General features: G+C 36.1%; 1 protein-coding gene across 7 annotated transcripts in view; it reads right to left on the reverse strand.

The window, feature by feature from the left end:
• Positions 1-17109, reverse strand: part of LOC109253326 (uncharacterized) — a 64006-nt gene that overhangs the window by 6950 nt on the left and 39947 nt on the right. For 2 of the 7 annotated variants that reach the window (XR_008417179.1, XR_008417180.1), the window contains exons 8-10: positions 5939-6583; positions 2852-2925; positions 2227-2295 (exon numbers count right to left, since the gene is read on the reverse strand). Coding sequence is in view for 3 of the 7 variants with exons in the window: in XM_053889351.1 (XP_053745326.1) it covers positions 9816-10001 (186 nt within the window). In the remaining 4 variants the exon portion in view is untranslated. Of the gene's footprint in view, positions 1-2226; positions 2296-2851; positions 2926-5938; positions 6584-7938; positions 10002-15294; positions 15439-17109 lie in introns of those variants that run through there. The other 5 variants (XM_053889351.1, XM_019426169.2, XR_008417181.1 and 2 more) reach the window with 4 other exon arrangements.

A 17109-nucleotide genomic window follows, 5' to 3' on the forward strand; every position in this document is an offset into this window, starting at 1 on the left:
GAGCATCTGTGTGCAGGGGGGTAGGGGCAGACTGAGAGAGGGAGAGAGAGAAACCCAAGCAGGCTCCTTGTTGTCAGCAAGGAGTCCACTTGGGGCTTAGTCTCACAAACTGTGAGATCATGACCTGAGCTGAAATCAAGAGCTGGATGCTTAACTGACCGAGCCACCCAGGTGCCCCGAGAATAATTTCTTAAATGAACTATTTATGAGAATTGTCACATCATTTGTTCTCCTTTTGAATTTTCACAAAATGGTGGCTGTTTATTTAAATAGCTAGGTCTATTCAAATCCACAGTTCTGATAATTTCCACTACAGAATACTTATTTCCGGAATCAACCATAGTTACTACAGAGCTAGGAGTATATTATTTTTCAGAATAGTGGAAAATTGTACTTATGGCTCATAAAAATAGAACCTCATAGTTTCTTAATGGAAAAATATGACTGGAAACTACAATTCTTTCATATTAATTTCTAAACTCAGAAGTGAGATCATGATACGATCACTTGGCATGTATCTAAGCTTTTTCTGGACAATAACTACCTTGACTGGGTAAAGAATAAATCTTCTCAGATGCATATTCACTTCTTCTTAAGTGAAATTTGAGTTAGGGATAAGTTACTATTTATCATATGGAATCTGTATTAGTTTTCTATTGCTGTACAAGTTACCATTTCATGAATAAAAGCAATAGACATTTACTCTCTTATAGCGTCTATGGGTAAGGAAGGTAGACGTAGCTTAGTTGGGTCTTCTGACTCTGGGTCTCTCACAAGGCTGCAGTCAAGGTGTTAGCTGTGGCTGCAGTGTTTTCAGTGTTCTTAATGCTTGACTAGAGGTGGATCCACTTCTATCTTACTTGGAGGACATTGGGAGGATTTAGTTCCTCTTAGTATGTTGCACTAAGGGCCTCAGTTCCTCTCTGACTGTTGACTGGAAGCTGCCCTCTGTTCTTTGCCACCTAGACCTAACCACTGAGCGGTTCACAACATGGCAGTCTCCTCCATCACAATGAGCAAGTGAGAGAGCAAGAGAGAGAGAGAGATGAAGATGGAAGTCATAGTCTTTTGTAAACTAATCTCAGACACACCTTTCCATCACTTTTGCCATATTCTATTCATGAGAAGCAAGTCACTGGGTCCAGCCGACACACAATGGGAGGAAATAACAGAAAGATGTGAAAGTCAGCAGGTGGGGATCATTGGGACCCTCAAAAAGGAGAAGATGCTGTATTTTTAGGTGATTAGTGAAGGATAATTACCACCTCTCTTGCCTATTGGCACTCTTACATAGTAACATTTCTACTATGCCTTCCTTTTTTTTTTATCAGAAGTATCCTTCTGGGCTCATTCATCCATTCGACAGGAATGCTGACAATACAGCTTTTAGGTGATTAAGCCTGGTGGCCAGCTTGCTGTATTACAAGCCCTTTTCAGTTGTACCACCCTTTATGTGTGTTTGAAACTTTCCATGCCTTTGGTCAGCCCGATTATTTCTTTGTTTGGAAAAAGTGAGATAACTCATCTGAGGTGATTTTCCCCCTCACAGGGGAAAATATATTTATTATTTCACTTTGAAAGCTTTCTTTTATTTTTTTAAATGTTTATTTTTGAGACAGAGAGAGAGAGTGTGTGTGAGAACACGGCAGGGGCAGAAAAAGAGGGAGACACAGAATCTGAAGCAGGCTCCAGGCTCCAAGCTGTCAGCATAGACCCTGACGCAGGGCTCAAACTCACAAACCATGAGATCATGACCTGAGTCAAAGTCAGACACTCAACCAACTGATCCACCCAGGAACCCCTGAAAATTTTCTTTTCTTTTTTATTTATTACAAATTTTTTAATGTTTATTTATTTTTGAGAGAGAGAGAAAGCCCGCGCACATGAGCGGGAGAGGGGCAGAGAAAGAGAGGGAGACACAGAATCTGAAACCGACTCCAGTTTCCAAGTTGTCATCATCACACAGCCTGATGCTAGGCTCGAATTCACGAACCACGAGATCATGACCAGAGCCAAAGTTGGACACTTAACTGACTGAGCCACCCAGGCACCCCTGAAAAATTTCTTTTTACAGTAATTTCTTCTGACTATCATTCTATAACTTGTGCTGGAAAAACGACCATACTCATCTTTGGCTTCATTAGAGTAAAATCTGGTCACTTGAAAATTAAGTTTTATGCTCAATATCTTTCATAATTTAAAGAAAAATTGTCCAATTTTACTCACAGGTAAAATTGCAGTGAAGGGTGGGTTTTCCAAAAGCTGCCAGTGCTAGAGTCTGTTTAATACTTGAAGCTGTAAAGTTGAGATATGGTAATGATTAAAAGGGTTTTTGACATGTTTTCTAAAAGGCTTTGGGTATTTAGTTATTAGCTAGTACTACATTTTGTCAAAGTATCGTGATTGTTTCTTGCGTTTCTTAATTGTTCATTTCAGGCTTTTTTGACTTTCCCACTTTATTAGCTTCCTCCATCTTGAGAAATGATTCAAAAAACTTAAAATAGGAAATAAAAAAATATATGGTATGATATCTGCTATCACCAGAGACCAGAATTAGTCTCTCACCTAAAATAATTTAGAAACTGGACAAAATGTATGAAGTCATAGTTTTCAGGGATCAAAGAGCAGGCAGTGCAGGACAGAGATTTTTCAGAGAAGGAAATTCCTATAATTGCTCTGGCTGCAGGAGATTTTTTCAGGCTGCAGCATAGGGAGGAGGAACCCAAGCAAAGCTCGGTCACCTCTCTGAGCAGAGGAAACAGAGTTGGAAGATCTGGGAGGTGAAAGCATCAGAATTTCAGGTTGAAAACCAGAGGAGAGAGCTGCACAAAAGAAGAGCTTGGGAGAGTACCTCTTGAGTCTTCAGCTGAGTACTGATCGGTACAGGCATGTGAGAAAACTACCAGGGCCAGAGGAAAAAAATCACTGGAAAAGAAGAAGCACAACAAAACTTGGGAGTCACACAGGGTCAGGAATAATTTGTGTTCCAACCAGATAGCGTGGAAAGACCTTATATGTAGGGCATCGAGTAGAGTCTTCAGAAGGTTATCGCCTTAGCAGTTGGGCCAATAAGCCGTAAATGAAGGGCTCTTCTGGATCTGCCCAACAAAGCTTAAACGTGAGACTTGAAAGGCTCAAACTGTTTCCAAGTAACATAAATGTATCCCAGAACAAAGCCCAAAAATGTTTATACAAAAAAAACACAGCACAATGGCATGCAATAAAAAATTAGAAGGCATTCCAGCAAGCAGGCAAATACAACCTATAATGAAAAAAAAATTAATAGAAACAGCCCCAGAAATGACACAGATGACAGAATAAGTTAAATTAATTAGGAACATTAAAACAGCTATTATAATACAACGCCATATCTTCAAAAAGTTAGAGGAAAGTGTGAGCATGATAAGAGGTATGTAAGATCTTAAAAGGACCCAAATCAAACTTCTGGAGATGAAAAAAGAAGCAATGCTTAAAATGAACGATACTCTGAATGAGACTAACAGCAGATTGGACACTGCTGAATAAAATGTTAGTAAGTTTAGGGTGGCTCAGTCAGTACAGTATGCCACTCTTGATCTCAGGGTCGTGAGTTTGAGCCCCACGTTGGGTGTTGGAGATTACTTAAAAAAAAAAAGATTAGTAAACTTGGAGACACAACAATAGAAATTATTCAAAATGAAACACAGAAAGATAGAAGACTGGGGTAAAAAAGAACAAAGCATCACTGAACTGCAGGACACCATGCAGCCTAATGTATGTGTCCTTAGAGTCTCAAAGGGGAGGAGAAAGATTGATGAATGGAATGCATATATGAAGAAATCATAACCCAAATTTTTCTATATATCATGAGAAGTATAAACTCACAGATCCAAGAAACTAAAAAAATCCCAAGCAAGAGAAAAATGAAATAAAACACAGCAATTCAAATCAAAATGCAATTGTTGAGGACCAGTAACAAAAAGGAAATAATACAAGCAGGGGCACCTGGGTGGCTCAGTCAGTTGAGTGTCCAACTTCGGCTCAGGTCATGATCTCATGGTTGGTCAGTTCGAGCCCAGCATGGGATTGTTGCTTTTAGCCCAGAGCCTGCTTTAGATCCTCTGTCCCCCTCTCTCTCTGTCCCTCACCTACTCATACTCTCTCCCTCAAAAATAAATAAAAACATTAAAAAAAGGAAAATATTAAAAGGAGCCAGAGAAACAAGATACAAATACAGAGAAACAAAAGTAAGGATGACAGGAGCGGTGCCAGAGTGCACACAGAATATCCTTAAACTACTGAAAGATAAAACCGTTAACGTAGAATCCTAGACCCAGCAAAAATCTTTTAAAAATGAAGTCAAAATAAAGACATTTTTAGACATAGAAAAGCTGAGAGAATTCATCACCAGTACACCAGCTGAAAAACGGAAAAAGGAAGCTCTTCAGGCACAAGGTAAATGATAACCGACTGTAAATATGGATCTACACAAAGAAATGAGGAGCACTAGAAATGGCAAATGTGGGGATAAATATAAAAGACTTTTCCCTTACTTTAAAGTTATCTTTAAAATAATGATCCATTTAAAGCAAAAAATAATAGCCATGTATGGTGGGGTCTATAATACACGTGGAAGTAAATACATATGACAACAATAGCATAAGGACTGGGTGGGGACAAAAGGAAGTATATGGTGGTAAGGTCTTTATACTATATGTGAATTAGTATAATATTACGTAAGGTAGACTGTGATGAGTTAAAGATGAACTATGAACTCTAATGCAGCCATTTTTTTTTTAAAGTTTATTTATTTATTTTGAGAGAGAGAGAGAGCGTGAGTTGGGTAAGGGCAGAAAGAGAGGGGTGAGAGAGAGAATCCCAAGCAGACTTCACACTGTCAGCGCAGAGCCCAATGTGGGGCTTGAACTCACCAACTGCAAGATCATAGTAGAAATCGTGAATGGGACACTTAACCAAATGAGCCACCCAGGCACCCCTCTAATGCAGTCATTTAAAAAAACAACATGTATTGCTAATAAGCAGATAAAGAAGACAAAATAAAATCATCAAAAGTGTTCTGATTAATACAAAAGAAGATAGGATGAGAATAAAAAGCAAACAATAGATGAGACAAATAGAAAACAAAAAGAAAAATGATAAATTTTAACTCAATTATATCAACAATTACAGTAAATGTAAATGGTCTAAACACACAATGTAAAGGCAGAAATTGTCAGAGGCAAGCATTAGCCTAACACCAAAACCTAAGACATTTCAAGGTAATAACAAGAACAACAACAACTATTGTCTATATATCAATATTCCTTACGAACATGGATTTAAAATTCTAGCAAATCAAACCCAATAATTTATAAAAACAATAATATTTCATAACCAAGGAGGGTTTACCTCAGGGCTGCAAAGTTGGTTTACCATTTGAAAAGTCAAACAATGTAGTTCACAACTTTTGCAGACTTAAAAAGAGAAACATTTGATCATCTCAATAAAAATAATTTGACAAAATTAATATCCACTATGCTAACACTCTCAGCAAACCAGGAATAGAAGGGAAATTCATTTAACTAATAAAGGGCATGTCCTGAAAACCTATGGCTAATATCATACTTAAAAATGAAAGACTAAGTGCTTTTTCCCCATTAGATTGGAAACAAGACAAAGTTGTCCTTACCACTTCAGTTGAACATTTTACTGGAAGTCAGAGCTACTGCAATAAGGCAAGTAAAGAAACAAAAGTTTATAAATTGGAAGAGAAAAAGTAAAACTTTTTCTGAAGGAATCAATAAGAAATCTACTAGTACTAATAAGTGAATTTGGCAAGATTGCAGAATACAGGTCAATACATAAATATCAATTGTACTTCTATATACTAGCAACAATCAGAAATTGAAAAAAATTTTAAATACCATTCATTAAAAACATTAAAATATGAAATGCTTACCCACAATGATATGGTCAGCTAATCCTTGACAAAGCAGGAAAGAATATTCAATGGAAAAAAGACAGTCTCTTCAACAAATGGTGTTGACAAAACTGGACAGTGACATGCAGAAGAAGGAAACTGAACCACTTTGTTACACTGTACTCAAAAATAAATTCAAAATGGATGAAAGACCTAAATGTGAGACAGGAAACCATCAAAATCCTAGAGGAGAACATAGGCAGCAACCTCTTTGACCTCGGCCATAGCAACTTCTTACTAGACAGGTCTCTGGAGGCAAGGGAAACAAAAGCAAAAATGAACTATTGGGACTTCATCAAGATAAAAAGCTTCTGCACAGTGAAGGAAACAATCAACAAGACTAAAAGGCAGCTTAAGGAATGGAAGATATTTGTAAATGACATATTTGATAAACAGTATCCAAAATCTATAAAAAACTTCTCAAACTCACCATCCAAAAAGCAAATAATCTGGAGCAGCTGGGTGGCTCAGTTGGTTGAGCGTCTGACTCTTGATTTCAGCTCAGGTCATGATTCCCCTTCAGACTGTTGGGCTCTGTGCTGAGCATAGAGCCAGTTTGGGATTCTCTCCCCCTCTCTCCCTCTGTCCTTCCCTTGTTTATGCTTGAATGCTCTGTTTCTCTCTCTCTCAAAAAAACAAACAAACAAACAAAAAAAAAACAGTAGAACTACCTTAGCATCCAGCAATTGTACTATTAGGTATTTACCCAAAAGATACAAAAAGACTGATTCAAAGGGGGCACATGCACCCCGATGTTTATAGCAGCATTATCAACAATAGCCAAACTATGGAAAGAGCCCAAATGTCCACTGACTGATGAATGGATAAAGAAGAGATGGTACATATATACAATGGAATATTACTCAGCCATCAAAAAGAATTAAATCTTGCCATTTGCAATGATGTGGATGGAGCTAGAGTGTATTATGCTAAGTGAAAAAAGTCAGAGAAACAAATACCATATAATTTCACTCATATGTAGAATTGAAGGAACAAAACAGATGGACATGTGGGTTAAACAAGAGAGGGAAGCAAACCATAAGAGACTCTTAACTATAGATAACAAACTGAAGTTGATGTAGGGAGGTGGATAGGGGATGGGCTAAATGGGTGATGGGTATTAAGGAGGGTACTTGTTACGATGAGCACTGGGTGTTATACATAAGTGATGAATCACTGAATTCTACTCCTGAAACCAATATTACAGTATATGTTAACTAACTAGAACTTAAATAAAAGTTTGAGGGGGCACCTGGGTGGCTCAGTCAGTTGAGTGTTGGACTTCAGCTCAGGTCATGACCTTGAGGTTCGAGAGTTTACGACTCACATTGGGCTCGCTGCTGTCAGCCTGTCAGCGCAGAGCCTGCTTGGGATCCTCTGTCCCCCTCTCTCTCTTCCCCTCCCCTGCTTGTGTTCTCCCCTATATAAATAAATAAATAAATAAATAAATAAATAAATAAATAAATAAATATTGAAACAAAAAACACAATGAAATGCTTAGGAATAAACTTAACAAAGGAAGCATAAGACCTGTACACTAAAAGCTGTAAAACATTGCTGAGAAAAATTAAAGACCTAAGTAAATGGAAAGACATGCCTTATTCTTGGGTCAGAAAACTCAGCATTGTTTTTTAAAAAGATTTAAAAGTAATCTCTACACTCATTGTGGGATTCCAACCTACAATCCCGAGATCTAGAATCAGATGCTCCACTGACTGAGCCAGCCAGTCGCCCCAGAAAACTCATATTGTTAAGATGCCATTCCTCTCCAAATTGATCTATGGATTCAACGTAATCTCAATGAAAAAAATCCAGCAGGATTATCTGTGGAAATTTACAAGTAGATTCTGAAATTTGTATGGAAATACAAAGGGCCTAGAGTAGCCACAAAATTTTTGAAGAGAAACAAAGTTGGAAGATCTACAGTGGTAGTAGTATTTAAATGGTAGTAAATCCACACTATTGAACACTATTCATCAGTAAAAAGGAATAAATTATTGATATGTGCAAAATGGATAGACATTAAAATCCTTATGCTGAATGAGAGAAGTTTGACAAAATGTGTACAGTATGGTTCCATTTATGTAAAGCAAACTAATCTATCACAACAGAAATCAGATCAGCGATTGCCTGGGACAGGGGTCAAGGGAGGGATAGATGACAAAGAAATAAGAGAAAACCTTAGTGGGGATGGAAATGTTTGTCCTCTTGATTATGGTAATGGATTCAGAGGTGTATACCTATGTCATGGTACACTTACTGTACTTCTTGCAGATTATTTTATATTGATTACACTTCAATAAAACTGTATGGTTTGACACCAGTATTAATATTAGATGTAGTACTTACAAGAGCTAGTTAGAATTCTAAATGTGTATATTAATAGAGCCTGCAAATTGGTTTCTTCAGTGTTTTACCTGTAAAAATTGTGGTCCTTTTGCAGTGATCAAAGACATATTTTATCAGTGCTACTCCTTTCCTACCCAAGAGCCTTCTGACAGTTTTGAGTATGTATGCATCTATGTGTTCTGGTACCTAAGTTCAGTTACTGTTACTAAGTACAGAAAAAAAAAGGACAGTGTATTCAATTGCTTTTAGGCCTGCTGCCTCCTTGGTTTTTGGGCAGCTTGCCTTCTTTTAGACCTTTGTCAGTGAGACATGTTCCAGATCTTGTTTCATGACTATAGTCATAAATGGAAAAGTTATTTTCAGTGCTAAAAAATGTATGAAGGCTCTGAAAATGCTAGACATTCATCCAGGATCTCCAGTGGATTTGCATGGGTGGAAGAATAGAAGACCACTGGTTTACACTGTTTTCAGATAACTTTATGATCACAAATATACAAAATAGTAAGAGTACTAAAATTATCTCATTTCTTCTAATGAACTGAGATTAGCATAATTTTTAATGTAATTATTTGCTTTCTGAGAATCAAGCATGTACTTGTTAAGCTAAGTATAGGTAGTCTTCTTACTTCATGATTTAATAATATAAACACTGCTGTGCTAAATTACCCAACTCTTATAAGGAGAAAGCCACAGGTATCGCTTACAACCTAAAGTAATTTTGGTACCTCATTTTTTTTACTTTAACAATTTTATTTAGATGTAATTCATATACAATTTCAACCATTTAAAGTGTACCGTTCAATGGTTTTCCTCTATTCACAGTTATGTATGCAGCTATCACCATGATCTAATTTTACTATTTTTATCACCCCAAAAAGAAACCCCATACCTATTAATAGACACTTCCTATCCCCTCTCTTCCCCCTCCCAGCTCTAAGCAACCACTGATGTACTTTCTGTACATTTGCCTATTCTGGACATTTCATTTAAATAGAAGCATACAACATGCGATCTTTCGTGATTCATTTTGTGACGTGATCTTTTGTGACTCGTTTCTTTCACTTAGCATGAAGTATTCAAGATTCACCCATGTGCTAGCATGTATCAATCCTTGGTTTCTTTTTATTCTGAATAAAATTCCATGGTATAGAATTATTTATACATTATTTATTTATCCATTTACTAGTTGATGGATATTTGTTTCCCCACCCTGTTTTTTGGCTATTTTAAATAATGTACTATGAACATTTGTGTACAAGTTTTGAAGTTGGATGTGAGTTTTCCTTTTTCTTGGGTATATATCTAGGAGTGGAATTGGTAGGTCATATGGAAACTCTATGGCTAACATTTTGAGGAACTACCAAACTGTTTTCCACAGCGCCTACCAAGTTATATTCCTACCAGCAATGTAGGAAGGATCCAATTTCTCAACACCAACGTAAAGTACTTTGCAAGCTTCGTTTTACCCCATAAATTGTGGGTCCCATGTTACCACCAAAATGCAGATCTATTTTAAGGAAGTTGCTTTTTCCCACTTGGCAAAGAAGTTCCAGATATAATTTTCTTTCTCTAAGAAAATGGATTTGAACTGGTTTATCCTAAGGTAACTTCTAACTAAAAATCTGTGCTTCTCCAAATTCTTCATCTTCCAACAGAAAGAATGGCTCTTCTTATTTGCACCTTGCAGTCTGACCTAAATAATAATGTTTGTTTGGCAAGGAAAAAATAAAGCTGGAATCCAAAACCTGAGTCATTGTTTTAGGTAAATTATCTATAGTCTGAACTCGTTACCCTTTCTGCCTGTGAACCAAAATCTTGGCATGTTTTGTCTTCAGTTGCTTTTGAAAAGTTCAGGTATTATTTTACAATGTATGAATAATTTAGTAAGTGGACAAAAATGAAGAAATTGAACCTACTTTTTATATAGGTAACTTTTAATGTAAAACATTAATAATTTTATATTAATAAAAATATAAAATTATTATATAATTATATTAATAAAATATAAAAATAATAATAATAAAACATTGATAATTTCCATCTAGGATGTTATAATCATAGTATTAATCAGTATCAATTATAATATTAAAGCCCTGTTGTACCTCTCTTTCATACAAAAGCCAAATGTGATCTATGACCTAGTTGTCACTTTTCCTCTTGGTTTAAGCATCCATCAGATTTATAAATCACACCTGTAGCGGGGTGGGGGGAGGGGAAAATGGGTGATGGGGATTATGGAGAGCACTTGTAGTGATGAGTGCTAGCTGTCATATGAAGTGTGGAATCACTATATTATACATATCTGCAACTACTGTTATACTGTATATGAACTAGCTGCAATTTAAATAAACTTAAAAAAAAATCACAGTTGCAACCCACACATTTGATAATTACTAAAGCAATTCTCACATTGATGAGGAATCCAAAGGCAAAATAAGGAAGTTTCTTCTCTCCATAATAATCTGTTAATTTAGTGGTTAATATTAGACTATGAAATTTAAGAGAGAGGCAGCATAACAAAAGAGCATAGGCTTTGGAGTTTAGATAGAAAATAGAATTAAATCCTGGTTGTGCCATTTACCAGCTGTACAACTTTTGGAAAGTTTCTTACCTTCACTAAAACTCAGTTTACTCATCTGTTAAATAGTATTAATAGCTCCCACTTCATTGGGTTGTTGTCAGGCTCAGTAATGCATCAAGTACAAAATCTGTATCGATGAATTTAGGGTGTTTTTTGTTTTTGTTTTTTTTACCTGAAAATCTTTCTTGATGGCTCACCATTTAAATATATATTACTTCCTGATCTAGAAGTGTGTCTTTTAAAGATTTAATGTTTCTTTGTTTTTGAGAGAAGAGAGAGAGGGAGAGAGAAACATGAGCAGGGGAGAGGCAGAGAGAGCTGGAGACACAGTATCTGAAGCAGGCTCCAGGTTGAACGTCAGCACAGAGCCAGATTCAGGGCTTGAACCCACTAACCGGGAGATCATGACCTAAGCTGAAGTCGGATGCTTAACTGACTGAGCCACCTAGGCCCCCTTAGAAGTCTGTCTTTGATTTAGGTCAGTACGGATGTGCTTTAATATAACCTGTTTAAGAACTGATTTCATAGCCTGTGATCTTTATCTGCCATTAGATTCAGATTTTTCATACATTTTTTTTCTTCTTAGCCTACAGGATTATATTTTCATTAATCCATATTCAATTTATTCCTAGATTATCTTGGGCACATTTTTCTTTTCCTTATCTTCCTCAAAGAAAGTAGAAATTTAAGAAAACAAGAAGATTTGGAGAATGTAACAACCAATGATCATTATTGCTGGCAAAAAGAACTTGAATTTGAAAGCTCTTGGAAACAAGGATCCTTGATACAATTATGATTATTATATCTATCAATTTTCTTGGGGCACGTCTTTAGAGAGACTAAAATCAATTTCAATTTGTATTCTATTTATGTGCTCTTCCATGTGTGTATCTCAAGGTAGTTATGATTCAGATAATGTACATAATACTCCTGTGAAACTCATGGTCCAAAAACATTAATTAACTTAATTTACAAGTAGGTAAACTACAGCCTAAAGTGGTTGGGTTGCTTTAGGCATCTGGGCAAGTCTAGGGAATTTACAGCTGCCAAACAAGGCTGGTTTAGTTAATATTGTTTCTCAGAAACGAGTTCTGAAAAGGAGAAATCTTTTACTATGCTAGCATGTCCCCAGTGAAACCTTTAGGTTTTTTTCCCCGTCAGCTGGATTCTTCATTTATTTACATGAAAAATGTTTGGAACTTTATGCCCCACCCAAATCCTTCTCTTTAATGCTAATTAATACCCTTGTTTTGTGTGTGTGTGTGTGTGTGTGTGTGTGTGTGTGTGTGATGGCAGGCTCCTTTTTAAGCTATTGTCAGAATTTTTGCCTCCTAGCATTCTTTTTTGCCAAAATACTTAGTATTTAACTATTTTTATGCTGATAGTATAAGGTTGCATTCAGTAGATTTCTTGTTATTATCTTTTGACCTAATAAACTTGCTGTAATGCCACATTGATTTTCTTATGTATCTTCATCAATGTAATTTTTAAACCCTCTTCAATTCTGGATTTATGTACTCCCTAACAAAGAGCTGAGACCTCCTAAATACCTCTTGACTCTTTTCTGTATATCCTTGGAGACAATGTCTTAGCTCATTCCTACGCAGTTCACTGGACCACCATAGTGGCTTCTATAATTTTATTCTGACCATATCAATATGCTGCTTAACATCTTTTTTTTCTTTTCTGCTTAAAATCTTTTAATGGCTCACCCTGACTCAGAATAAAATGTGATCTCCTTTGCTTGGTATACCATGCCCTTCCTGGTCTGGCATCCATCTATTTCATGACCCTCATGTAATCCTTCCTACCCTGGGGTCTAGTCATACTGAAATACTCTCTATCCTTTATGCCTCTGCACATGCTGTTCCCTTTACTAGGAACATCTGTCCTTACTTTATATCTAAAATTTTTAGAAAAAAGTTCTAAAAACAATTTTGTTTTCTATCAGTTTAACTCTTTCATCAAATTGGTCACATATTTTAGGAGGTAAAGAGTTAAATAATTCAGACATTTACTGTAATCTTAATGTTTTTAGTAGTCTGATCACTAGTAATATGAAAAAATGTTTTGTGATTTTTTTCCTTTGGCTGCTGAAATACAGAAATATCTTAGCTCCACCACCCTTTTCCCCCTGAACCTTGTGAGACACACAAGGAGTAACAAACTGGAGCGTAAAATTCCATAGATGAAAAATTTTCCCCAAGTGAGAAACTAGCCTTTTTAATGACAGTATATGTCTAGAGACATCTAGACAAACATACAGACATTTCAAAGTCTATACATAAAAATCTATATTAAAGTCTATATTAAAGAATTTTACACACAGAATTTTAATACTGGTGTAAGAATGTCTCCTCAATATCCTATAGTTCTAATATTTGCCTCATTTACTAAAAACTGTATTAATGGCATAAATATTACATAGAATAATTTCCAGTATTTTGTATTTTATACATTTTTATACCTTCTTTTCCATTCCATCAACTAAAGATCCATAGTTTAACACAACTAAAATAGTTTATATATAGTTTAACATAACTAAAATCATTGCAGTGACAACAGTATTTAAACAATGGTTGGGACATCTGGCTGGTTCAATCGGTAGGGCAACTCTTGATCTTGGGGTCATGAGTTCAAGCCCCACATTGGGTGCAGAGATTACTAAAAAAAAACTTAAAAAAATAATTGTCAATTTTTTCTGTAACTTTATGCATGTATCTATGGAAACCACTGATATTCTATGCTCTTGAATATATTCTACTAATGACAGCTGAATATTTATTTTTATTTTAGAGCTTAGGGGGTGAATGATTTACAAATAGACTTGTCCCTTCATGTGTTGCTAATGTTATCTCTCTTGTCCTGCCCAGTGCATTCTAGAATGGGAGTTCTGGCATATACCCAGGGCCAGAGCAAGCAAATTTTGCTTTCGAAGTTCAACAAGCACTAAGACAAATGGGAATCAGAGTTTAGAAAATACAGTTTCTTTCTCTTTCCTTCCTTCCTTTCTTTCTTCTTTTCTTTTTCTTTCTTTCTTAGAGAGTGATTGAGTGTGTGAGTAGGGGAGGGGCAGAGAGGGAACTCCAAGCAGGCTCCAGCACAGAGCCTGACGTGGGGCTCAATCCCAGAATCATAAGATTGTAACCTGAGCTGAGATCAAGAGTCAGATGCTTAACTGACTAAGCCACCCAGGTGCCCCAGAAATATAGTTTCTTAAGAAAAGGTGCCCAATTGGTATGCTTGGGTGGCTCAGTTGGTTAAGTGTCTGACTTTAGCTCAGGTCATGATCTTGTGGTTCGTGGGTTTGAGCCCTGTGTTGGGCTCTGTGCTGACAGCACAGAGCCTGGAGCCTGCTTGAGATTCTGTGTCTCTCTCTCTCTGCCCCTCTCCTGCTCATACTCTGTCTCTCTCTCTAAAATAAATAAATATTAAAAAAAAAAAACCTATTAAAAAGAATAGGTACACAATCAAGTGAAATTCAATAAACGTTCTGTAATTATGCACTGTTACTAATAAACTTATTTTTTCATGTGTGATTACTATTTGTATCTTATGTATTTGCTGCATTAGTATTGTTTGTTATGTTTGAAATTTAAGTGCCTAAATATATGCTATTACAGTAAACCGATACATTTAATTATGTATAAAATAGTTATACAAATAACAGCTATAAGTATCTTAATTATTTTTTATTTTAGTCCTTGTGCTAGCCTTTTCACATAAAGCTGTATACAAGGAATCTTACAGAATAGAAATCTAATAAATGGGATCTAATGTAACCTACCTTCTTCCCCTCTACCCTTCTTTTGTGATAAAAACACCTTCTAATCTTTTTTGTCCTATCTGGATTGATATGCAGAGTTAGTGACTAAAGAAAGACATATTTATGTGGTTTGTTTGTTTATTTATTTGAGAGAGAGAGAGAGAGAAAGAGGGGGAGAGGGGCAAAGGGAGGGAGGGGGAGAGGGAGAGGGAGAGGGGGAGAGAGAGAGAGAGAGAGAGAGAGAGAGAGAGAGAGAGAGAGAGAATATGAATCCCAAGCGGGCTCCACCCTCAGCGTGGAGCCCAACGTTGGGCTCCATCTCACGACCCTCAGATCATGACCTGAGCTGATATCAAGAGTCGGACATTCAAGCAACTGAGCAACCCAGATGCCCCTATATTTATGTTTTAAACAAGATAAAAGAAATGGGAAAACCAAAAATATTCCGATATTTAATTAAACTTGTATAGAGACACAACTATGTGTCTATACACAACTATGTATATTTATATATACCCATATAACTATTTACAAATATGTAAACATATATACAAAGACTAGAAAGGAAAATACAGAAACATATGTTAGGGTATTTGGGAGATTTTTAAAAAATTAATTTGTAATATACACCACAAAACATTACACTGAGATAGGACTATTTTAATGTCACAGAATCTTATACAAATGAATTTGTTCAAGAGCTTCTCTGTCAATATGCTTTTCTGGGTATACATCGTAGTTCAATGGTACCTCTTCAACCCAGGGAGATAACTGTATATTAATCTGGAAGAGAAAGATTATAAAAACACATGTAAACTGCAGAATGATCCTGTTCTCTGGAACTCAAGAAATCATGATGAACTAAGTAACTGAATACAAGAGATTTTTTTACAATGAGCAGGACTAAGTTTACATAGTGTTATATGAACAATATTTTTAAAGTTTATTTATTTATTTTGAGAGAGACACAGACAGCGCAAGTGGGGGAGGGGCACAGAGGGAGAGAGAGAGAATCCCAAGCAGGCTCTGTGCTGCCAGCGCAGAGACTGACGCAGGGCTCGAACTCATGAAACCATGAGATCATGACCTGATCCAAAACCAAGAGTCAGACACTGAACTGACTGAGCCACCCAGGTGCCCCTCATATGAACAATTCTTTGCTGTTCTACATGGCAGGTCTGCGGATTCAGGATTTAATTTACTATGATTTTGGAACTTGAAAGAAAAAAGAAAATGCAGAATAGAGTAATTCTTTTAATGTAACTAGTTTAATAATTATTATTAGGTTTAAACAATAAAAGACTAGAACAATGAGAATACACAGAGAACAGAAAAAACTATTCATACATACACAGTGATGGTGCTAAGGGACTACATGAGAGGGGCTAATCTACTCCCCCCCCATAACTTTTATCTGCTCCCCCCACCTTCCTCTGCATTGTAAACTTGAGTCTCCATGGCACAGAAATTCTAGAGCCACCAATGAATATATCTGGTTAAAGAAGATTCATTAAACAAGAAAGCAATAAAGTTATTAAAAAATTTATGTATAAATTTATGTATAAATACTTATGTATTCTTAAGTAATAATTTCCAGTGGTTATCTAGACAGATTTACATATTTAGCGTGAAAATTACTATTTTGTTAAGTGAAAATTCACCAAGTTACTTCAAACCTATATAGAAATAATAAATTGGAGACCATATGTTTAAAAGACACATTTTTATAAGTATGGAAAAGTATGGTAGGATTATACCACTCATGAGATGGGTCTCTCCAGAAAAGAATTAAATGGAGGGAATGGGGAGATTAACATCTTTTTTAAATATATCTCAGGATTATTTCCCTTTTTATGGCAAACATGAATTACTTTTGTAATTTAGATGATTAACAAAAAGTTCTTACAGTATTATTGATGATTGTTTAGTCTTTTTTTAAGGAAGAAATAGATACTTAAATTTGGCAGTGCTTATAGGTAAGGAAAGCGCTACTAAAAAAAACTATAGCACTCCATTATTGAGAAATACAACAGTATCTTTCATCTGGGGGTCTCTAAGAACTTTATAAATACTAATGAATCTTTATATAAAGGTCAATTTATTGGGTTGAAACTTAGTAAGTATGGGCCTTATTTACTTTATTTTTTAAAATCTGTCCTTTTCAAAAAAATGTTTATTTTTGAGAAAGAGAGAGAAAGCCTGTTGGAGAGGGGCAGAGAGAGAGGTAGACAGAGAATCCAGAGCAGCCTCCACCCTGTCAACACAAAGCCAGACATGGGACTCAAATCCATGATGAGATCACGACTTTAGCCAAAGTCGTATGTTCAACCTACTGAGCCACTCAGGTGCTCTGGGCTTATTTTATATGGAGAATCTGAGGAACAAAGAAGTGGACTGCATAAGATTCCAAAGTACAGAGTACATGGACCTCCAATCTACATATCTTATTCTAGA

Source organism: Panthera pardus, unplaced genomic scaffold (assembly GCF_024362965.1).
Source record: "Panthera pardus isolate Hobbes unplaced genomic scaffold, ASM2436296v1 HiC_scaffold_24, whole genome shotgun sequence".
Classification (NCBI taxonomy): domain Eukaryota; kingdom Metazoa; phylum Chordata; class Mammalia; order Carnivora; family Felidae; genus Panthera; species Panthera pardus.